Below are 25,152 nucleotides of genomic sequence, written 5' to 3' on the forward strand. Positions count from 1 at the left end.
CTGGCATATGATGTCCACTATTCTAGTGGGCACCTTGCACCAGTCTAAATGACCCTTATTGATGGTGGTTGTAAAGTCAACCTTATAGAAAGCTATCCTAGTGGTAGCATGGACCAGCAGTCTTCAGGCTAAGACTTCAGTAGGCGAGTTAAGCAAGTTGTTTTACCTATTATAATCCCTTGAATACCAAATGAAAGGACACCATATACATATATTTAATCTAAACACAACCCCTCTGCACTCTTTATGAGGTCAGAGGTAAAAATACAATACAAGTCACACAATTAATATACGATAAGTTGCACAGTACACGTTATGCCCTAGGGCCCTCACAAACCATATACTAAGAAAGTGTTATAAGTACCACAAGAGGATTAGAAAGCAGGCCTAGGGCCTATGGAATCGCTGGGGCTACGCTAAACAACCAAAGGTTAGGAAGTACGAGGCCCACGGGAGACGTGTGCAGTGTCTAAACACAGGCGCGGGTTCCCAATGACTTTCTATGGAGATCGTAAAAGTTACAAATATACAATTTAAGGACACTTCCGGATGGACTAGGATAGAACCCTTTTAAACTAGGACACTTCGAGAGTCAAGACCCATGGGAGCAGTGGAGTACTCGTGTTACCTCACCCAGGGAAGCCGGGTGCATAGGTGTCTTTTCGTGTCAGGTTTTGTCGTCATTTTCTACAGAGAGCTGCAAAGAAGTGCTGCAGGCAGCCAGAGGAAAAGTGTACAGGTGGATCCAAGGGCGTATCGAAGATCGGAAGAACCTGAAAGCAGAAGGGACAGAGTCTGGGTCACTAGCCAGTGACCAGGAAGGAACCAGGCGATGTCGGGTGATTTCAGGTGAAGTAGTCAAACTTGTCTCTTCAGCCACGAGGTCCAGGAGGCATCGACAATGACCAGGCGCTGGATTTAAGCTGTGCCACAATGGATCTAAATGACTGCGGTGTCGGAATCCGGATTGGACCCAACAAGCCTTGGCAACTGCAACCCATGCAGGATGTCATGATTGGCTCTGTTGCAGACCAGCAAGGTCTGTCGTGCTTCTCCTTTTCAGGGAAGCTGGAGCAAGCCTGGAGCAACCAGGAAAGCAAGTTAAATTTAAATGAAGGTCTTCAGGGTGCTCACTAGCCAATGGGAAAGGAACTGGGAAGACGCATCAAGCTCAAATGCAAAAGCGGGACCCACAGGACACTCGTTGAGTGTGGGGGGCTTGGGCTTTGGTGCAAATGGTGCTCGGGGCTGGGGCTTCTTGAACCCCAATGCACAACTTACTGAGGCTTCAAGAAAGGAGTGCAGGTAGCAAACTGCAGGATGTCCAGGGTGTTCGGTCCCACGTCTCTCGTGTCCGCCACGGGTTTCAGCTTTGCTGTGGATGTGGATCGGAGTCAGAGAAGTCTGAAAGTCAAGTTCCTGTGTCACAGAGACTTCAGAATCTGACGGGAGTCTTGAAACTGCAGACTGGCAAAGTTGCTGTCACTCCTTGATCACAAGGGAGATGTCTTCCGTCTTCCAGTCAGAATGGAACGTCGAAGGTCGAAGATATGTCTTTCAAAGATTCGCCCAGGATAATCTAAAGACCTAGGGACACAGCTCCTATACTTATACTAAGAATATGGGCTGGACTACCTGGCTAGGTCCCTCCTATCGGTGGACCTGGGAAGGGGGTGGTTACACCCCTTTCCCTTTGTCCAGTTTCGCGCCAGAGCTGGGGCTGTGTGCCCCCGAAAAACCAGTTTGAACTGGGCTATGCATGGAGCACCTTGTGTGCCCCAGGCAGTGTCTAGAAGCATTCACTGAATGCAGTCCCCCCTGCCCCAATACACAAAACCCCTGTCTGGGGAGGTGCCAGCACCTCCCTAGACAGAAAACCTATTGTCCAGGCCTCCCCTGCCGTAGTTTCGTCCAGCAGCAGGAGGTCAGACTCGTGTCTGTGGCAGCAGCATCCATTTTGTGATGCTGAGGCTCTGTTTAACTTTAACCGGGTAAAGCAGTAACTACATGTCTTCTCCATCTAGAAGGGTGGAATGCTATCCCCGCCACCAGAACTGGCAGGGGGGGGGTAGTATTCCAAAGTGTTTGACACCTTACACGACATGTTTTGATAAAGCCAAACCAAAGTTAGCACTAACCGCGAGGATTATAATGCACTTAAGAGTATATGGTATGGCTATATCCTAGAACATCTATAAGGAGATGGTTCCGAAAGCTGCAGAGGGGCTAAGCTCATGCTAGGGCACCCTCTCACCTAAAACCAAGCACTCTGCCTCCAGGATTGTCGAGGCCTACCATAGGAGTGGCTTATAGGTGTATAGGTGTCTATATATAAAGGTATGATTCAGAAAAGGGGGTGGTGATGGACAGAGCATCTGAATTAAGCAGAACACTCCTACCCAGTCAAAAGATCAGGGCTTGATCCATCACCGTTTTTTAGCTCACTGCACCATCCCAGCACAGAACCTGGCTATAAGCAAATTAGTCTGACCCTGACCCAGTGCATCATGGGAACAGGGCAGACCAAACTACCAAGCCAATTCTATACTGGAAAGGAAACAAGCTTCCGGGGACCGGTTTCTGGCATTACAGCCGTCTTCGGCCCAGCTTGCTTGAATCCTGATGGTGCAGTGAGCAAGGGACTCATGTCTGAGCATACCCTTCCACTCCTATAGTGGCCAAAACGATTCAGAAAAGGGGGTGGTGATGGACAGAGCATCTGAATTAAGCAGAACACTCCTACCCAGTCAAAAGATCAGGGCTTGATCCATCACCGTTTTTTAGCTCACTGCACCATCCCAGCTCAGAACCTGGCTATATGTAAATTAGTCTGACCCTGGCCCAGTGCATCATGTGAACAGGGCAGACCAAACTACCAAGCCAATTCTATACTGGAAAGGAAACAAGCTTCCGGGGACCGGTTTCTGGCATAGGATATGGTGGAAGGGTATGCTCAGATGTGAGTCCCTTGCTCACTGCACCATCAGGATTCAAGCAAGCCGGGCCGAAGACGGCTGTAATGCCAGAAACCGGTCCCCGGAAGCTTGTTTCCTTTCCAGTAAAGAATTGGCTTGGTAGTTTGGTCTGCCCTGTTCCCATGATGCACTGGGCCAGGGACAGACTAATTTGCATGTAGCCAGGTTCTGAACTGGGATGGTGCAGTGAGCTAAAAAACGGTGATGGATCAAGCCCTGATCTTTTGACTGGGTAGGAGTGTTCTGCTTAATTCAGATACTCTGTCCATCACCACCCCCCTTTTTGAATCGTTATATATAAAGGTAGATATAGGTATACTATATCTAAGTAAGGGGTGATTACACCACCTTACCCAGGCTGTGTGAAGAGACCTGTGGTGTCAGTTTGGAAGGCAAACCAGGGGTGGCATAATACATGCTGCAGCCCTGGTAGGCCTAATGTGCACCTATGCCCTGGGTACCTATGGTACACTATGCAGGGGCTCACAAGAGTGACCCAGTAACCAATCTGGTATATACCTAAAGTACATGGTATCAATTTAGAGAGAGAACATCTGGGCTGTGGGTCTGATTAGCAGGCCCACAGCCACACTAAAGTCGAAAAACCAGAGAATCACAGCAAAAAGTGGAGGTGACCATAGGAAGCAGATCCTACTCTCCTACACGCGCGGGCTCAGTGCTTCGGAAGGTGCAAGGACAGGTCGTTTGTCACCGCTTGTCAGACAGGTTTTCGTGCAATGAGCCAGTTTCTCCCCTCTTAGCTGCTCAGCCCTCGGGGCTTCTGAAGGTGCAAAGAGTGACAGCTTGTAAGACGAGTCAGTGCCGCAGAATGCAGCTTTTTGAGGCCTGTTCGTCTGGTTTACAGGGACTTGAAGGTCAGTGCCAAAGGGGGTAAGAGGAGCATTTGTACCGTCCAGAACAGGTAGGTCTGAAAATAGGCAGGTAAGAGAACAGGTGGGCGGAGTCAGAACCGGCAGAGCAGTTACCTGTCCAGTCTCCACCCTCTGGCCGTCCTGTATAACCTGAGCCCAGACACTCTCCGACAGCCAGAGAAGAAGCGTGGAGTCAGAGGAGCCCCCCAGCACTGAAGCCGTACAGACACCGCCCCGGCCCCGCCGACATGACCCTCCTGCGCTGCCTCCTGCTGCTCTCCTGCCTCAGCCTCCTGTGGGGAGGGACCCAGGGGACACTGGGTGAGTATCAGGGACCCTGAAGAGACACTGGGAGGGAGGAAACCCTTCCCAGTGAGTGTGGAGGGCTTAGACAGGGCCCTGAGAGGGAGGGTGATCCCCGCGTGAGTGTCAGGGACCGTGGAGGGGCCACAGAGTGGGAGGGAGTCCCCTGATGAGTGTGGGGGCCCCAGACCGGACCCTGCATGGAAGAATGGAGGCCGCCCCCCTCTGCATCACTTTCATGCTCCGTGGGAGGAGAGACCCTAATATAGCGCCTCAGTGGCGGCTGGCATATATGGGAGGGGGGCGAGGTATGTGCTCGCAAAATATAATTTTTTTAAAACGTTAATGTACCTAACATGACGCTCTCGCCCCGGATCTCTTCTTTGCAGGAACTCAAACAAGATGCTTAATCTCCCTTGCCCAATCCTGGTGCTGCTCACATGCAGCATGGCAGCAGCGCCCTGATTGGAAGGAGCGGAGTCACTCGGCCCTCCACAGCGCACTGGAGGCCGGCACTTACTCTCAGCCGAGCTGTCTTAAGCTGGGTCTAGAGGTTTAGAGTGCGCCTGTGTGACTGACCATCGCAAGACAGCCGGCCAAAGAGACATGCACACTTTACAAAGTGTATTAGACAGCGCACCCTCTGCAAGACAGCCAGCCAAAGAGACATGCACACGTTAAACAGTGCATTAGACAGCGCACCCTCTGCAAGACAGACGGCCAAAGAGCCATGCACACTTTAAACAGTGTATTAGACAGCGCACCCTCTGCAAGACAGACGGCCAAAGAGACATGCACACTTTAAACAGTGCATTAGACAGCGCACCCTCTGCAAGACAGACGGCCAAAGAGCCATGCACACTTTAAACAGTGTATTAGACAGCGCACCCTCTGCAAGACAGACGGCCAAAGAGACATGCACACTTTAAACAGTGCATTAGACAGCGCACCCTGTTCCCGGCTGCTGTCAATCAGCGGCGGCCCCGCCCCCATCCTGACGCTTAGCTCCGGCCGAGGGATGAAAAATAAAATGGCAATGAACTATCTGTGAGGCTTTGGGGAGGATTTTACGTGGGACGATGCTGCTCCGCTCCAACGGAGGAGCCCCCTCTGCGCCTCTCAGCACTGCCCCCCTCATGAGGCGCTCCGAGGGGACCTCGGGTGTGGTGAGGTCAGAGGCGCAACTAGAGCCAAATTTTGGGAGGGGCTAATAAAAAATTTCGGGGGGGGACTGAATCTTTAAGCAATAGGCAGAGTGGAGCTGGTGAAACAACAGCAAAGCCTCATTAACATGCAACAGGTCTTTAAAAGACCTGTGAAGTGCTCGGGTGCGGCTGTGTGTGTGCCCGGGAAGCGTCCAGCTGCGGTCGGTAGGGGAGTACCTGCCGGGGCAGTGACGTGGGGAGGTGGAGGGGCAGGGTGGGGGTTAGTAATGTATGGATAATGGAGGTTTGCAGGTAAGTAAACATTTGAATAAATCAAACGAATTTCATTGCGCGCACTGCATCCCCATATGTAATTCAGTTCACACAACGAAATTCGTTTGATTTATTTAAATGTTTACTTACCTGCAAACCTCCATTATCCATACATTATCCATACATCACTAAACCCCACCCTGCCCCTCCCCCTTCCCACGTCACCGCCCCGGCAGGTACTCCCCTACCGACCGCGGCTGGAAGCGTCTCGTCCGGACTGACGCACACGACGGGTAGGGAGGGGGGGCTGAAGCCCTTTGAGTCTAGAATATATGATGATACAACGAATTCCGTTGCAACGCATGCCGTTACCACGCATACGTTACAACGGAATTCGTTTAGCACGCATAAACCTTTCACCGACTATTTGCGTGGTGACGTCATACGTCGTGTAGAGAAAACGGCATTTTTTTACCGATTTCTCTTAATCGACTCTGATGCCGACGTGACTTAAGGTGAGTTGTTTTATTTGGGGGGGGAGACCCCCCGAAGCCCCCCCCTTTTTTTTTTTACTTTTACCACATATGCCTTTACTACAAACATCGTAGTAAAGGCATGCGTGGTAAAGGCATTAGTTGTAACCACGCATGCGTTGTACTGCATGCGTGGGTAAAGATTTCGGGGAAACGGCTTCGTTGTAAAAGCCGTTTCCCTTGAGTCTAATGGGTGTTGCGCGCCTGGGTGAGTTGCATGTGAAAAGCAGCGCGCTCTGGGAGATACAGGGGGATAAAGAGGGAACAGGAAGGTGAGCAGGAGCCCTCCTCTGCTGTCTGCCCAGAGGGGTCGGTGTGCCCGAGCCCAGCAGCCGCTGGTAAACACAGGCAATGGCTTAGGGTCATCGGGGGATGGGGGGCTGCCCGGGGTGCCTGAACCCCACATTCCGCGGACCCCTGGTCTCGAGGGAGCGCGGTACCCTGGTCAGATTGGAACAGAGACTAGGCCCAGGGCCAAAAATAAAAGTGGCCCCCATTACCGAATCAGACAGCTAAAAATAAAAATACCCCATATTTCCCAAATAGAGCAGTTTGGAACTTGTAAAGATACCTCAAACCGGAAGTGAGCATGCAGGGGTGCCTGCTGAGGCAATGTCTGAGGTGATATCAAGGAGATGAGCAGCAAACACCGGCCCAGCAGAGCATAACCCAGGCCCACACACTGACCAATCAGAGCCGCCCGTCGGCGCTGCGTGATTACCACACAGGCTGGTCCGACCCCAGCAGTCACTGCTGGAGTGAAGCTGCTAGCGCCAAGAAGGCTCGCCTTGTGGGCTCAGCCTGAGTACGGAGAAGAGAGGGGGCGAGTCCGGGTATCTTTGGTGTCTGTAGAAACACTACAGGGGCAGGGAGACCCCTGGGAGGGAGTGTCCGTCAAGAAACCCTAAGGAACTTTTGTCTGCAATTAATGAGTCAACTGAATGAGTGGATGAATGAACACGTTTATTGTATTGGGGGTAATTACACAACTGCACAATAATGAATTAAAAATGATAAAAAGCAGCTAGGCAATAAATTAACCACCACCCTCCTAACAGAAAAAGAGAATTAAGAAAAGATAACAACTTAAAATTAAAAATGTAGCTTTATCAAGCGTTCTTACAAGTCATCTGACGTCAAAGGCAGTATGTAAGGTCTGAAAATGCAGTTAATTTGGCCTGGCCGGTCTGTGTTAAAACATCGCTGCTTCCTTGTTGTTCGTGTTGTTACCAATAAACAAAGGTTTCGGGTTCTTGTTCTGCAGCTCGAGCAGTGCTGGGAGGTGCGTGGACTGAGAGGTGCGTGTGCTGGGAGGTGCGTGGACTGAGAGGCGCGTGTGCTGGGAGGTGCGTGGACTGAGAGGTGCGTGTGATGAGAGGTGCGTGTGCGGAGAAGTGCGTGTGCTGGGAGGTGCGTGGACTGAAAGGTGCGTGTGCTGGGAGGTGCGTGTGCTGGGAGGTGCGTGTGCTGAGAGGTGCGTGTGCTGAGAGGTGCGTGTGCTGAGAGGTGCGTGTGCTGGGAGGTGCGTGTGCTGGGAGGTGCGTGGACTGTGCGTGATAGATTCATTCTTGAATTCCTAAACTCTGCCAGAGTTCGTGCAGACAGTTCAAGTTCCGCGTCCCGGTGTTGAACCCCCGAAGGTGATTCCTGTCGTCTTTTTATCGAGATCTCCCTTAGATCAGGAGCGGGATTCAATTCTCCCAATTTCCTTCCTTGTTTTTTCAGACCCCTAGGGGCAAGTTATGTTATGTTAACATCACTTGGTATAGCGCAGACAATCATCCCCGAAGGCACGGACGTTCCTAGGATTTGTGGGGCCCTGGGCGAAAGGGAAGATGTGAGGCCCCTCTAATATGCATGTGACATCACAAGAAGTGACATCATAGAAAACAGACATCACAAGACTATTGATCTTTGTCATTGCTGAAGAGACATAGTCTGATATCAGTCACGTGAATTAAAAGATAAATCTCCAAATTAAATACGCCTCTTTTTAAACTGTATTAAGTGGATTACATAGTTACAATGGAGGGGAAAGCGACGCAGGTCTCACAAAGATATTCTAACTCCTAGTTAACTGTGTGTTACCAAATTAGTGCCTAGTAATAACTAGAGAGCATTGCAGAAAATAAATTCAATAGCATCCCAGGTGAAACTTATGTAACAGGATATAGCGAGATGAAGTTGAATTCAGATACAAATACCTTTTTTATTCTTTTTAGGAGCTTCATAAATCAGACTAGAACAAAAAAGGTCCGCAGAGTTCTGTAGAAAAAAAGCTTTCGGATTTAAGATTCAGAATGATTATATTCTCCTCACAGGGGATGCAAGTCATGTGAGGAATATATACATTACTTATAAAAAAGCAGCTAAAAGGAAACATTACACTCTGACAATGAGGAGAAAAGTGCATTGATAAGTACATAAAAAGACAATTCCAGTGAAACATAAATAGAGTAACTTCAACGGTCTAGGTTATTCTCATGGGGTGGCTCCCTGGTATTGATTCATTACGTACAGTTTAGTATCTGTGTGTTTAAAGTAAAGGTATGCAGCAGATTTAAGAGGTTTTCATACCAAGGTGTTTCATTTGGTGCCAGACCAGTCGACAGTGGTAGTGGCAGAATGGCATTCTTCTGATGAAAATCCATCAATCGCCCCAAAAAGATAGTCCTATTGTAGAGTAGTTCCTATATTCCCAATAGGCTCTGCGCATTGGAATAATATACCCTATAGATTTGACATAGGACTGAGGTCAGCATGTCGCTATTGAGTATACTAAACTTAATTGTGAGTGCCAGGTAGCTCAGAGGTCACTAGAAACTTTCTCAAATACCCAAGAAGGGATTAGTTTCTGACAACCGCATAAACATGACAACTTTGTGTCCCCAAGAATAAAACGTATCTTCAGAGTCAGGGAAACAATAGATAACTATTTTACTCAGTCAATCGTGCATGCTTCGTTTTTACAGAGTTGCAGAGAAAATAGAGAGACGGGGGTTTCAATAAAAGGGGTTTATTGAACTGCCTTCTTTTTAATGCAAGAGAGGTGAACTGCTTCTATCGTTAGATAGAATGCAAAGTATAATGCGTACAGCGTAAACAGTAATATAAAATAATACTGTAATAGCATTGTCTGGTGCTATCACATATAAAAATACATACATAAATATCACAGGCTAAAATACTCAACTGGGTGCTTCTAGAACACGCCTACCCCAATATACCTAACCTAGGTCTAGTTCGAGGGAAGAAGTAAGTGTGGTCTTTAGCATAGGTTTAGTTTTGCCAAGAGTTGCCTAAGATTTTTCTAGGTTCTAATCAGCTCAATATCTTAGAATGAGAGAGGTTAGTATCTCTTTCACAGACTTGGTTTTACAACATCCCGCAAGGGGAATCAGAAACACTGGAGCTGGAATCTCGGCAGAGGAGGACAGCTTCCTTTCAGTGCGTCAGCTGGAGAGTTGGCTTCCTTCTGCACTTGCTGTAGTGAGCTGCGTCGTGCAAGTAGGTAGTCGAACTGCACCGAACCACACCGTGCTTTGCCATAGCAAGTAAGCTATATTTATACCTTGAAGGTGTTTAGGAATGCCAGCTTTGATGTAAAGTCGGGCATATGAATGTCATGGATGAACCCCTAAGGAATAGATGTTCATGCATAATAAATGAGTTCTTGGAGAAATCAATATTCAATCAAGGGAAAGTCCCTAACGGCTTAAGAGTCTGGTTTTCCAATAAATCGTTGTGACGTAGATGAACGGAAGGAAGTAGCCATGCCTGTATTTGAGTAGCATGGGCTATGCCTAAATAAGGACTGGATTTCTATGCCTTTATAAGGGTAATGTGAATTGTACCTATATAAGGGCATGAATCGGAAAAATGCATACAGAATCTAAATTGCCACACAACACTATTCTTCTATATATTCACAACTTTATGTGGTTGTCCAACTTGAGAAAAATACGGGGTAGGGCAGGAATGTGAAAAAAAAATTGCCATCTTATTATGTTTTGTACATATCTGGAATTTATTGCTAGAATGTGCCCTGTTTCACTTTCATCCTAATGCAAACATATACATATAACAGGTTATCAGAAAGCTCATTCATAACTAACAGAGAAATAATACAAGGCAACACAATTAGTGTTATACTTATCTTCTCCTTCAATGATTAGGTGGTGACGATCCTCTGAGCCGAGGATATTCCACAAGACATTGGAGATCAGAAGTAAAGTTAACTTGTGGAGACACACAGAAAGTGTTTTTTACAAGGCTCTAAGGTTAGAGAAGAATAGTTATATCAAATGGGGGGACCAGGAGTCATTAGGTTCAGCATATAAGCTCCTAACTATATAAAATGGTCCAACAGTTCAATGAAAAGATCTCCTGTAAAGTGCCCCCTTGTGGGTGCCCGTTGGGCGTTGCAGTGCTGGCCCAAGAAGGAGCTTGCCCGATGATGAATCATGACCGGCGTACATGTGTGTGAGGGCACTTGCTCCTATTACAGCATATTCCCCCTCTGATAAACGGTATTCCTACACACTTATTCCACCGTCTTTAAAAGGAACTACATACTCTTGTTGCATGAGATAAGAGCAGTGCTAAGATTGAAAAAATTGAGAAATACAAATCTGCGTCACGAAGCTCTCCTAGACGAAATAATGGAAGCAGGGTAAGTCTTATGTCTTTAATTGTGTCTTTTTTACCCTGATATGTCATTCGCTACTAATAATGACCGTTAATATTTCTGGGGGGAAATTCCTAAAGGTCATGAGGATGTTTCCTGATGTTAGCGAGAATGAACACGGGTCTCTGGGACTCCAAGTAAAACATTGGGCTTGCATGGAGGGGTGATGCCAGCAAGGCAACACTAGGCAGCACAATTTGCTCTTGTGCTCTCAGGGCAAAAACCTATCAAGCGCTTTGCCACTCACCTTTCCAAGTGCAGGGTACCAGTGTGGCTGGGGTCTAAACCACAATCCGAATATGACCCGTCTGACTGGTGATTGTCTGCTTTTGACAGCCTTCCGGAGCTTGAGAGAGGCGTGTGTGGAGTCCTGCTGAAAGTATTGGCTTCCTTTGGGCCCGTAGAAGTAGGTGGAATGTTGATGTTATAAAGTTTGTGTTGTTTCTGCTGAGGTTGTCAGCCTTGATTTCTCTTCGGCCTCCTTCTTTCTTCATCAGGTGTACTTTTTTTTTAGCATTAGGCCATATCTCTTCCTCTAAATAAATAAATACATAAAATAGTGCATGGCTGCAGCTTATGTCACCAATTACCATTCTAGCGATTTTGGCATCTTTTATCCATTGTAAGCCTTTTCTTCCAGGCACATGTCGCAAAGGGGATTACTGGGCCTTCTGTGATTAACACCCTTTTTGGGGTAAAGGCACACATCATTCCACTATCACTGTGCCTAAGTTGGGAATTCGTAATAATAATTACAGTTTGTGAGTCTCCCTCTCACATACCCTCACCCATCTCACCACCATCTCACCCCCTGGTGCTGCTTCCCATAACGTACGCTGTACCTCGTTGCCCATCACGCATGACATAAAAAACATTACACATAAGCTCAACACAACACTCTTCTATCCACACACTTCCAACTACATGTTGTAGCTTGCTATCTATGTTGGTAAGTGCTTCAGCGCCTCAAATATGGGTACTAAGCACGAAACAAATGCTTCAATACTATACAATATCTTAATTGGACACATCCAAGTAAGACACTTGAAAAGCTAAAATCCCATTCAAATGAATTAGAAATGCTTCCAAATTGCTGCTGTGGGTTACACAACATTGAATATTAATCTATAAGGCTGCTTGGCGGGGGTAACGTGATTTCTATTGTGATCAATGTGCAACCTCGAGCAGGCTAGCTGACATAAGGTTGGCATGAAGTTCAGACCTCTGATCTTTCATGTAGAATTTCATAAGTGTACCTATTTAATTGCTCACTTAACCGGCTGTCCAGCCTACGGTTAACATATCCTTAAACTGGGTACCAGTAACGTATGCTTTTCGCAACACTACAAATTACGTTTCTCAAGGATAAACCTGTGAAAAGGAAAGCTCCAAAGGGCTGCCATTGTGCCATCGTGCCATCGTGCCAATGCACCAAAACCAAAGTATGAAGATGGGGATTAAGGAATGAGTCAGTGAGCTTCATTGCCATACTATGGATACACCTTTACATGCAAGGCCAATAGGAACCCCTTGCACAGTGTCCATCTTCTCTCTGATCCCTCCGTAAAGTGGATTTGTGCTCAGTACATGCAACAAACAAGGCTAAATATGTGCCGGCCTCTATCATTGTGTGTTGACACTAATAATTGGGGCCTAGGATTGGATAGTAAATCTGTTAACAAACAAAGCCTGGAGAGGAGGCAAGCAAAGGCATCAGTTTGTTCACAGTTGATAGCAGAATAGTTTTGTGAGTTGCACCCTGGCTGAATAACTGTAGATCAGCAGGTTGAACCTATGCATGGCACAATCGTCCTTCCAAGATCCATTATCTGAGCATCATTAAATAATACAATAGTAACTCCTGAGAAAAAGTGGAATGAAACACCTGTATATGTACATAATAATTCAAATGACAGCTAAAAATACCTTTATCGCACCACCACATGGGTATTGTGTGTTTCACCAATGCGTTAATATCTGGACAACGGTGAAAGCACGACTCTCATCCTCCTAGAGCTCTCGGCTGCCATCAACACCGTCTGCCAATGCACCCTGCGCACACGCCTCTACAATGCAGAGATCCGCGACAAAGCCTTGGACTGGATCACCTCCTTCCTCAACGACAGACCCAGAGAGTCCGCCTTCCTCCATTCAGATCTGAAGCCACCAAGATCACCTGCGGCGTACCTTAAGGATCATACCTCAGCCCGACCCTCTTCAACGTCTACATGACACCGCTTGCCGACATCGTCTGTTCGCACGACCTCAACATAGTCGCCTATGCCGACGACACCCAGTTGATCCCCTCCCTCACCAAAGACCTGCCACTGACAAAACCAAATTCCACGCTGGCATGAAGGCCATTGCCGAATGGATGAAGAGCAGTCGCCTGAAACTGAACTCGGACATGACGTAGGTCCTCATCCTCAGCTCCACCACTTCTGACTGGGTGGACTCCTGGTGGCCAGCCTCGCTGGGAACTACACCGACACCCACCAACCATGCACACAACCTGGGGTTCATCCTCGACCCTTCTCTGTCAATGACCCAACAAGTCAACGCTGTCTACTCCTCCTGCTTCAACACCCTCCGTATGCTTCACAAGATCTACAGAGGGATCCCCACCAAAACCAGAAGGACGGTCACCCAGGCCCTCGTCACCAGCAGGCTGGACTACGGCAACGCCCTCTACGCAGGAACCACGGCCAAACTCCAGAAGAGAATCCGGCGCATATACAAAACGCCTTGGCACGCCTCATCCTCGACATCCCCCACCACAGCCACAACCACATAACAGCCCACCTGAGAGACCTGCACTGGCTTCCCATCAACAAGAGGATCACCTTCAAGCTCCTCACCCACGCTCACAAAGCACGCCATGATGCCAGACCAGCATACCTCAACGAGCGCCTCACCTTCTGCACCCCCAACCGCCAGCTCCGCTCCTTGGAGCTCGCCCTCTCCACCGTCCCACGCATCCACTGAACACCCACTGGTGGGACAGATCCTTCTCCCACCACGCCACCAGGACATGTAACACCCTCCCCGTCCAACTATGACAGACCCAGGACCTACTGACCTTCAGAAGAGTCCTCAAGACCTGGCTGTTCGATCAGTAGCTGCTTCCCCCCCCCCCCACACACCTTGAGACCCTCACAGGTGAGTAGCGCTCTCTACAAATGATTGATTGATTGAATGTGTTGTGTGCCTCTTTTCATGCTAAATATCATAGGCAAAAGCTCAGAATAACATAACCATTAACAAGCATTGGCAAAGCCAATAGGTCTCGCCTATAAGAAATATTGGCTTTGACAATGTTGAGTTGCCATGTTGTACACCAGTGTGGCTGCTGTTCAGCATGGTTAAAAGTTAGTGGCATGGAGTGTCCTTGGGTGGAGCGATAGGAGTAGAGTGTCATACACTGTATTTGTTGGAGTAGTAGTTGTAGAGTGGAATAGGAGATGTAGAGTGCAATACAGTTGAGTAGAGGGGAGTAGAGTTCAGTGGTTCAGTGGCAGAGACTGTCATAGAGTGCAGTGTTATCAAGTGCAGAGTCATAGAGTGGAGTGTCGTAGATTAGAGTGGGGTGGAATTGGGTGGAGTGGGTTGGGTGGACTGAGGTAGTGGGTGTATTGGACTGGAGTAGATTTGGGTGGATTGGGTTGAAATGGGGTAGAGAGACTTGGAGTGAGTGGAGTGAGGTGGACTGGGTGGGTGGGGTGGATTGGAGTGGGATGGATTGAAATGGGGTGAGGCGGATTGGAGTAGGGTGTATCGGATTGGTTTGGGGTGGGGTTGGGTGGATTGGAGTTTGGTGGGCTGGAGGGATTGGAATAAGTGGGGTGTTCTGAACAGCGGCGGATTGGGGTAGAGTTGGGTGGATTGGAGTAAAGTGGAGTGGAATGAACTGCAGTGGAGTGGGGTGGATTGGAGTGGGGTGGACTGAATGTGATGGATTAGACAGGAGAAATGACTGGATTGGGGTGGGGGGATTGGAGTGAAGAGGAGTGGGGTGGACTGGAGTGGAGTGGGTGGACTAGAGTGGGGTGGAATGTGGTGAGGTGGAGAGGAATGGATTGGGGTGAATTGGATTGGGGTGGGTGGATTGGAGTAGAGTAGATTGAATTGCAGTGGGATGGATTGGATTGAGTGGGGTTGATTGGATTGAGGTGAATTGGATTGGGGTGGAGTGAACTGGATTGGGGTGAGGTGGGTTGGATAGGGGTGAGGTGGAGTAGGCTTGAACGGAGCTGGTGGATTGTTTTGGACTGGAGTGGGGCAGACAGGAGTGGTGCAGATTGGAGTGGGGAAGGTTGTTGTTGATTTATCACTGATTGGAGCGGGGACGATTGTTTTGGATTGGAGTGGGGCAGATTGTTTTGGGTTGGAGTCAGCAGAATGTCTTGGATTGAAGTGGGGCAGATTGTTTTGGATTGGAGTGGGGCAGATTGTTTTGGATTGAGTGCGGCATATTGTTTTGGGTCAGAGCGGGGCAAATTGGAGTGGGGCAGATTGTTTTGGATTGAGTGGGTGAGATTGTTTTGAATTTTTGTGGTGCAAATTGTTTTGGATTGCGTGGGGCAGACAGTTTTGGATTGGAGCAGATTGTTTTGTATTGGAGTGGGGCAGATTGTTTTGGATTGGAGTGGGGCAGATTGTTTTGGATTGAGTGCAGCATATTGTTTTGGATCGCAGCGGGGCAAATTGGAGTGGGGCAGATTGGTTTGGATTGGGGTGGGGCAAATTGTTTTGGATTGAGTGGGTGAGATTGTTTTGAATTTTTGTGGTGCAAATTGTTTTGGATTGAGTGTGGCAGATAGTTTTGGATTGTAGTGGGGCGGATTGTTTTGGATTGGAGTGGGGCAGATTGTTTTGAATTGAGTGTGGCATATTGTTTTGGATCGCAGCGGGGCTAATTGGAGTGGGGCAGATTATTTTGGATTGGGGTGGGGCAAATTGTTTTGGATTGAGTGGGTGAGATAGTTTTGAATTTTTGTGGGGCAAATTGTTTTGGATTGAGTGGGGCAGACAGTTTTGGATTGGAATGGGGCGGATTGCTTTGGATTGGAGTGGGGCAGATTGTTTTGGATAGAGTGGGTGAAATTGTTTTAGAGTGGAGGGAGCACATTGTTGTGGGGCAGATTTTGGGGGGGTTGGAATGGGGTGGATTGGAATGAAGTGGGATGGATTGGGGTGGGAGTGGGGAGGATTGAGTTGAGGTGAGGTTAGGAGTAGTGGAGTGGGTCGTTTGGATTGAGCTGGTTTGGGGTGGATTACATTGGTTTGGGGTGGGGTAGATTGGATTGGAGTGGATTGTGGTGAATTGGGACGGAGTGTGGCGGATCGGATTGGGGTGTGGGGTGGATTGGGATGTGGGCAGATTGTTTTGGATTGGTGTGGGGCAGATTGTTTTGGATTGGTGTGAGGCAGATTGGTGTGGGGGAGATTTGAGTGGGCATATTGCTGTGGGGCAGATTGTTTTGGATTGGTGTGGGGCAGATTGAAGTGGACAGATTGGTGTGGGGCACATTGTTGTAGATTGGTGTGGGGCAGATTGTTTTGAATTGGCGTGGGGCAGTTTGGAGTGGGCAGATTCTTGTGGGGCAGAATATTTTGGATTGTTGTGGGGCATATTGGAGTGGGCAGATTGGTGTGGGACAGATTGGTGGGGGGCAGATTGGAGTGGGCAGATTGTTTTGAATTGGTGTGGGGGAGATGGGAGTGGGCAGATTGTTTTGGATTTGTGTGGGGCAGATTGTTTAGATTGGAGTGGGCAGAATGTTTTGGATTTGTGTGGGGCAGATTGTTTAGATTGGAGTGGCTAGATTGTTTTGGAGTGGCGTGAGGCAGATTGGAGTGGGGCAAATTATTTTGGATTGGAGTGGACCAGATTAGAGTGCGAAGATTGGAGTGGGCAGATTGTTTTGGATTGGTGTGGGGCAAATTGTTTTGGATTGGTGTGGGGCAGATTGGAGTGGGCAAATTGTTTTGGATTGGTGTGGGGCAGATTGGAGTGGGGCAAATTATTTTGGATTGGAGTGGACCAGATTGGAGTGCGAAGATTGGAGTGAGCAGATTGTTTTGGATTGGTGTGGGCCAGATTGGAGTGGGGCAAGTTGTCTTGGATTGGTGTGGGGCAGATTGGAGTGGGCAGATTGTTTTGGATTGGTGTGGGACAGATTGGAGTGGGCAGATTGTTTTGGATTGGTGTGGGACAGGTTGGAGTGGGCAGATTGTTTTGGATTGGTGTGGGGCAGATTGAAGTGGGGTAAATTGTACTGGATTGGAGTGGGGCAGAGTGGAGTGCGGAGATTGGAGTGGGCAGATTGTTCTGTATTGTATTGGAGCATATTGAAGTGGGGCAGATTGGGATGTGGGGTGGGAGGGTTGGAGTGTGGTGCAGTGGGGTGGTCTGGATTGGTGCAGGGTGGATTGGATGACGTGGGGCGGATTGGTGTGGGGTGAGGAGGGGTGGATTGGCGTGGATTAGAGTGCATTAGAGTGGGACCGATTGGAGGTGTACTGAACGATTATGTGTTAAGCATTGTCTAGCTACAGTACTCCCCATCTGCCTTCCACCACAACCCACCATCCCTGCCCACAAAGCCCTGCAACTGGCCCCACATCTGCACCTTGCAGCCTGATTGATGGAGAGCTGTGAGGCCCACCTGCCCTGGACTTCACAGCACTAGATAATGGCGCAAGTCCCAGTGAAAAGGGCCCCACACCTAACTTTGCAGCCTGATTCAGTGCTTTCAGGCCCAGGGGGAAAGGACCGCCTCCTCTGTGCCTCAAAGTGGTAGGGAGACACTTTACTAAACACTGCCCTATGGTGGCTGTCTGAGCTGGGTGCTCCCTCCTCCCCTCATCAACCTGTCCCTACCTGTTAATGTCCCGCTTGTTGTGGAAACAAAAGAACCTTCTGTCGCCTGGAAACGGAATACACAAAGGGCAGACAAGTTCTTCGCCACAGGTTTTAAACTGAGGTGCTGCCCCGCCCTTGTCCCTGAGAGCCGACATAATTGCTGACTTTGCTGCTTTCACGTCCTTTACCCCTTGTTTACCCTCCCCCCCACCTTTCACACCCAGGAATGCCACCATGCCCTGACCAGAGAGGTCAAGACACATCACTCATAAAGACATTAGCAATGTGATCGGGTTGGGGAGGGCGGCCCGGGGGAGTAGACGGGCTGACTGTGAAAGTGTGAAAGCGGGGCCCCTGTTATTGAGCTGAGTGCGAGGCCCTGGGCAGCTGCCCACACTATCCATGCCCAGCGCCAGCCCTGCCCGAAGGAATATCTCGGCGCTTTGCTGAAGTATAGGTTCAGAGCAGCTAATCAGAACAACCACGTTTTTAGGAGTTTTTAATCTTTCCCCACTCAGTACACAAACACATTTGTAGTGGAAGTTTATTCCAGTAGAGGGGGGCTCATAGGAGACTGGCCCCCACCAAATCTGGAGGTACAAATCCGTGGGATTTGAGGTGAGGCTTTGTTGGGGATCTCAGTAGTGTGGTCGGGAGATCGTATCCAAGTCTCTGCAGTGAGTAGATTGAGGTGTTACCGTTCAAGAGTTTATGAGCACGGCAACATATCCTAAAGATGAGCCTCTTCCAATGAGGAATCCAAAGCAGGGAGTAGTGTAGGGGCAGAGTCAGAGCGAGGCGGAAGGTGGCACACAAGACTGGTGCAGTATTCTGCACCAGCTGCAACTCGGACAGTAATGCTTCATTTGCACCTAGGAGTAAAGCATTACCATGGTCAAGAAAACTCATAACTAATGTTTGAACTGGGATTATCCTAGAGGCAGGGGGAGTCAAGGGAATGCTTTTTCAATAACCGCATGGTGGCAAAACAGGTTCCACGCAGGGTTGAGATGTTCTTTCATGAATAGAGAGGAGTCTAACTTAACACTGAGATTTTTAACCGCTAGTTTTGGGGAAAGGGCAAGTCCCAGGTCTGCTGGCCACCGGTCAGACTTCCACAGGTGTTGGGCTTTCCCCAATAGAAGTATTTCATTTTTTTCTCCATTTAGTTGCAGGCAGTTGTTAGTCATCCAAGAGGCAATCGTCCTCATGCAGTCAGAAAAATGTATTTTCACCCCATTCAGATCGGGAACAAGGGCGATGCCAACTGCGTGTCATCAGCATGATATATAGTCTCAAATCTACATGTCTTAATGATTTGTGCCACGGGGACAACATGGGTATTAAATAAAGTGGGGCTCAGTATGGACCCCTGCGGAACACTTTTCCCGACCGGCATGGTACGAGATATACAGGGCTTCAGTACAATAACCTGTGTACGGTCTTTCAACAAACCATAGGAGTGCCTCACCAAAGACTCCAGAGTCGTGCAGGCTCTGAATTAGGATGTCATGGGAGACCGTATCGAAGGCCGCAGCATCCCTGTATCCAGAGATAGTCTAGAGATAGTCTGATTGTCTCCGTTCTGAAGCCGGACTCGGAGGAATCGAGGAGCTCATGGTCCTCCACCAAAGTTGGGTGTTGTTCCTGAAAGTATTCTCAGGAGAGAGAGTAGTGAGATAGGACCACAATTTGAAGTATTTTTTGGGTCAGCATTGGGTTTTGTGAAAATGGGGGAGGCTAGTGCAGTTTTGCAGTTGACAGGAACTGGTGCTGAGTCTTTGGGGGGATTAAAAAGGGATGTAATAATAGTGGGGGCTTTTGAACAGGAGAGACTCACCGTAATGCTGGGAGGACACAGGTCGAAAGGTGACCCTGACTTGCCTGTTTCCAACAGCCTCTGGGTTTGCTCCAAAATACAAGGAGCAAAAGTTTCCAAATGATAAATGGCATTAGATGAAGGTGAACTAAGATCAGGAAGAAAGCCGGGTTGGCTCTGGGTTGGGGCGATATTTGTTAAAATCTTATTTAGCTTCTCTTCAAAAAAGTTAGCTAGCAAATCACAGAACTCTTGTGTAGCTGGGCTCACATGCATGCAAGTGCGGGGTTTAAGCTCTTGTGGCACTTTTGCCCCAGGTGTAGAGTTAGAACTGACTGGTGCATGTGGACCTGTGGCCGGCCTTTTCCCTGAAAAACAAAAAAGTCTCCTAAAATGCCATCTTTTCCAGATAATGCTGTCTCTGCAGAAGTGCCTCTTACCCTACAACGGCCCCATCCGTAGAGCTGCTGCAACGACTGCGAGATTTGTCAGTGTCAGAAGTAAACAGATGCCCAATTGGAAAGTCTGTCGTGGAAAGATGCCCGATTAGACGGTCTGTCTTCGGAAGATGCTAGATTAGACTATCTGTCGATGCTCGGTATTCTAAAGGGGTAGTAGTTCTACGCCATCTTCTGATACTTCCCCCCCGTGAAGAGCACAGAATAATTAAAACACACACATGAAATGCCACGATCTCTGACAGACGCAGCCTCCAACCCCAACTTGAATGCACCAGCACTCGAGTAACAGTTCTCCCATATTAACAGAAAAGCAATAAAAATATATAGTGCTTGCGGTCCCGAAAATAAAAGCAGACTTGCCATGTAAGTTACCCAAAAAATAAAAAAATCCCGAAAAGAAAAGCGGACCACGCATGTAGGTTACAAAAAACCAAATGGCACATATAGAGCTTACAGAGTAATTGAAGGAAACTGTGTCCCTCTGCAAGTAAACAATCCAATCCCGGTGGGCGGGGCTAAAAGCGGACAGGGTAGAAACCCTCAGTGTAATGATTGCCTCTGGTGCAATCATGACACTGTGTTTTGCATCATCCATGACACAAAACGACGTGCACAAATCAAAATTGCAGGCGGAGCATCGACACTACTTCTCGAATGGTATTGATTCCAAGAAGCCCTCGCATGGCGAGTGCAGCGCATGTGCGCTGCTAACGTCAGGCGAGATCTAAAAACCATAGTGAATATATATAGTGGTATCTAGAAAATAGAATAAAAATGCACTGATAAAGTTGTGGGTGATGGCCTCTCTTTGGATGAGTCTGTAAAATTGACCTTTTGTCCTGAATGTTGACCCTTTATCCTGATTTTTTTTATAGTCCAGTCCAGAATTTGCCTCTATGTCAGGTGGTCACACTCCTTAAAGCCAACAGTGTCTCTAGCCCCCTTTCTGTCTCAGAAGACACAGAGACACGGAGTCGACCGGCTCGCAAGCCTTGGAACACGGTTGGGTGAAGAATAGAAGCACCGGGGAACTGTGACAGTCTGTACACCCCCGTAGCTGCATTCAAACATTTGGAAACAAACCGGATCTAACTACACACTTTGACTGGATAATTGTCATACCCCGGTTGAATCGTTCACAATAGAAACCAATCAAAGGTCCCACTATAATGGTCACTGGATGGCCAAATGTAAAGCGCTCTCGTCTTATCAATGTCCTGATGAAGACCCCAGAATGAGGTTTCAACTAACCCTTACACCATGCGGGGTCGAAACGTAGACCAGACTATACTACTTCTCTAAACATAGGAGAAAACTAAATGGAGTAATAACATATCCTATGTAAAAAGAGATATATGGAACTGTTGATCTAAATTAGACTGTAAAGGTCCTATTGAGTTCTACTGTGATTGTGTTATGGTCACAACACCTTTACCCAGTCCCCACACTTATCCCATCACACCTATCCCACTTAACTACCCTTCTCTTTTTCACTGAGAGTGCGCCGATGTATATTTCTGTAAATACCATGTTATAACTTTGATTGATAAAAGTTATAAATGGTCTTTTTCAAAAAAAAAATTCTATGTCTTTCGCTGCAAGTTGAATGGAATTAATAATTCACTGAACTTATTGATTGATGCTAAGTCTCCGTTCACTTCTGTGCTAAATAAAATGTGCATTGAATTACTGGACTGGTCAATATCTGAGATACGTAATGTATATATTTGACATTTGTTGTTTTTGAAAGAAATAGACACTGACCCTTTCATATGTACCTAATTATTGACCCAGGTCAGATAGTTTTAGGGTATACCCCGTTAAAACTGTTCACTCTGAATGATGAGCAGCAGATTTGCCTTTCAGCTTTTGTACATTATGCAGAGACCTGCAATAGGTTTCTGGAACAAAGCCTTGTTTCTTTACAGGTGTTTCGCTTATGTGTCTAAAGATACGAAAGGTCTCCTCAGCCGCGCGGGCTCAGCGCTTCGGACGGTGCAAGGATAGGTTGTTTGTCGCCGCTTGTCAGACAGGTTTTCATGGAATGGGTCCGTTTCTCCCCTCTTAGCTGCTCAGCCCTCGGGGCTTCTGAAGGTGCAAAGAGTGACAGCTTGTAAGATGAGTCCGTGCCGCAGAATGCAGCTCCTTGAGGCCTGTTCGTCTGGTTTACAGGGACTTGAAGGTCAGTGCCAAAGGGGGTAAGAGGAGCATTTCTACCGTCCAGAACAGGGAGGTCTGATAGAACAGGTGGGCGGAGTCAGAGCCGGCAGAGCAGTTACCTGTCCAGTCTCCACCCTCCGTCCGTCCTGTATAACCTGAGCCCAGACACTCTCCGACAGCCAGAGAAGAAGCGTGGAGTCAGAGGAGCCCCCCAGCACTGAAGCGTACAGACACCGCCCCGGCCCCGCCGACATGACCCTCCTGCGCTGCCTCCTGCTGCTCTCCTGCCTCAGCCTCCTGTGGGGAGGGACCCAGGGGACACTGCGTGAGTATCAGGGACCCTGAAGGGACACTGGGGGAGGAAGCCATCCTCGAGGTAAGTTGAGGCCCAGAGGGGGAGGGTGATCCCCGCGTGAGTGTCAGGGATCGTGGAGGGGCCACAGAGTGGGAGGGAGTCCCCTGATGAGTGCGGGGGCCCCAGACCGGACCCTGCATGGAAGAAGGGAAGTCACCCCCCTCTGCATCACTTTCATGCTCCGTGGGAAGAGAGACCCTAATATAGCGCCTCAGTGGCGGCTGGAATCTATGGGGAGGGGATGGGGCATGTGCCCGCAAAATATTATTTTAAAAAAATTTTAACGTACCTAACGTGACGTCCTCACCCCTGATCTCTTCTTTGCAGGAACTCGAACCGGGTGCTGTAACTTCCTTGCCCAATCCTGGTGCTGCTCACATGCAGCATGGGAGCAGCGCCCTAATTGGAAGGAGCGGCCTCTCTCGGCCCTCCACAGCGCACTGGAGGCCGGCACTTACTCTCAACCGAGCTGTCTTAAGCTGGGTCAAGAGGTTTGGAGTGCGCCTGTGTGACTGACCATCGCAAGACAGCCGGCCAAAGAGACATGCACACTTTACACAGTGCATTAGACAGCGCACCCTCTGCAAGACAGCCAGCCAAAGAGACATGCACACTTTAAACAGTGTATTAGACAGCGCACCCTCTGCAAGACAGCCGGCCAAAGAGACATGCACACTTTAAACAGTGCATTAGACAGCGCACCCTCTGCAAGACAGCCAGCCAAAGAGACATGCACACTTTAAACAGTGCTTTAGACAGCGCACCCCCTGCAAGACAGCCGGCCAAAAAGACATGCACACTTTAAACAGTGCATTAGACAGCTCACCCTCTTCAAGACAGCCGGCCAAAGAGACATGCACACTTTACACAGTGCATTAGACAGCACACCCTCTGCAAGACAGCCGGCCAAAGAGACATGCACACTTTAAACAGTGTATTAGACAGCACACCCTCTGCAAGACAGCCGGCCAAAGAGACGTGCACACTTTAAACAGTGTATTAGACAGCACACCCTCTGCAAGACAGCCAGCCAAAGAGACATGCACACTTTAAACAGTGTATTAGACAGCACACCCCCTGCAAGACAGCCGGCCAAAGAGACATGCACACTTTAAACAGTGTATTAGACATCACACCCTCTGCAAGACAGCCGGCCAAAGAGACATGCACACTTTAAACAGTGCATTAGACAGCGCACCCTCTGCAAGACGGCCGGCCAAAGAGACATGCACACTTTAAACAGTGCATTAGACAGCGCACCCTCTGCAAGACAGCCGACCAAAGAGACATGCACACTTTAAACAGTGCATTAGACAGCGCACCCTCTGCAAGACAGCCGGCCAAAGAGACATGCACACTTTAAACAGTGCATTAGACAGCGCACCCTCTTCCCTGCGGCTGTCAGTCAGCAGTGGCCCCGCCCCATCCTGATGCTTGGTTCAGGCCGAAGGATGACAAATAAAATGGCAATGAACTATCATTTTATTTTTCATCTCTGGGGCTTTGGGGGGGTTTTAAGTGGGAAGACACTGCTCCTCTCCAATGGAGGAGCCCCTTCTGCGCCTCGCAGCGCTGCCCCCCTCGTGAGGCGCTCCTAGGGTACCCACCCGCGTAGCTACGGGGGGGGCGGTCCGCCCCAGGCGGCACCATTTCTGAGGCGGCCGCGGCCGCGCGGCGCTGGAGGCCCGTTGCGGCCGCGGCAGCCTTTATAATTTATTTGGGATTCTTGGGGGACAAGGCGCACAGGGTTCCGCATAAATTATTAAGGCGGCCGCGGCCGCAACGGGCCTCCAGTGCCGCGGCCGCCGCCCGCATTTGCACTGTGCCTGCTGCAGTGTTAAAAAAAACTTACAAGCAGGTCAGGGGTGTGCAAGCTGCAGCGCGGGCGCAGCCTAAGTCCCGCGTCATCGCGTTAGTGACGTCCTCATCAGTCCTCCGGCTCCGACCGTTGTGGTTGTTGCTCCCCTCCCTCCCGCCCAGCCTCCCTCAGAGTCCTCCAGACCAGAGGGGCGTCAATCATTCAGTTGTCGGCTGCAGGTTATACCGGACATCCAGTACAAGGTGAGGCTGAATTGTACGTCCAGAGCCCCCAGTGTACCTGTGTTAGGTACTCTTTTGTAACATGCTCACGTCACTTTTCTCTTGTAACATACTGTTTGCCACCTTTCACATTTTGTTGGCTTTTGATACTTGCACAAGTGCCACCATTGCCTACGTATAATACACCTATAAAATTAGAAATAAAGTTTAAAAAGAACAACCATGGGAGAAAAGGGGGGGGGTAGTATGTGTAGACAAGTTAAACAAGTGTCTGGTAGCAATGTTAAACACATTGTTCTGTGGGTAGAAGAGATGCCGGGGTGGCTCAAAATCAGGCTGTTTCATTTGCGCATTTTATTAAGTACCACTGAATTATTGCTTTAGTGCAATATAATTAGGAGACATGAGTGCATTTTTCTAATGTTTATTACGTGGTAGCGTACGCTGTTGTGCTTAAAGTAATAAATCATTCCACGTGCATCAAAGGGTTTATAAAATACACCAGGATTTCTGTTTGAAGAGATGGGGAGTGGATAGAACTATGTGAGGTGCAGGTTGCAGAAGAGGAGAAAATTGTGTCTAATGTGCAAGAGGCAATTTAAAGTAGAGAATAAGAGAGGTAGAGGGAGTGGATGGAGAGAATGTTCAAATAGGTCTTCAGTGT

General features: G+C 48.6%; 1 protein-coding gene across 1 annotated transcript in view; it reads left to right on the forward strand.

Annotated features, from left to right (window-relative positions):
- The first annotated feature begins 4,008 nt into the window (after positions 1-4,008).
- Positions 4,009-25,152, forward strand: part of LOC144752897 (uncharacterized) — a 58,391-nt gene continuing 37,247 nt past the window's right edge. Inside the window, exon 1 of the mRNA XM_078640722.1 lies at positions 4,009-4,168. Within this exon, the coding sequence (XP_078496848.1) occupies positions 4,096-4,168 (73 nt within the window). The 5' untranslated portion in view covers positions 4,009-4,095. The remainder of the gene's footprint in view (positions 4,169-25,152) is intronic.

This window comes from Lissotriton helveticus, chromosome 5_1 (genome assembly GCF_964261635.1).
Source record: "Lissotriton helveticus chromosome 5_1, aLisHel1.1, whole genome shotgun sequence".
NCBI classification, from domain to species: Eukaryota; Metazoa; Chordata; class Amphibia; order Caudata; family Salamandridae; genus Lissotriton; species Lissotriton helveticus.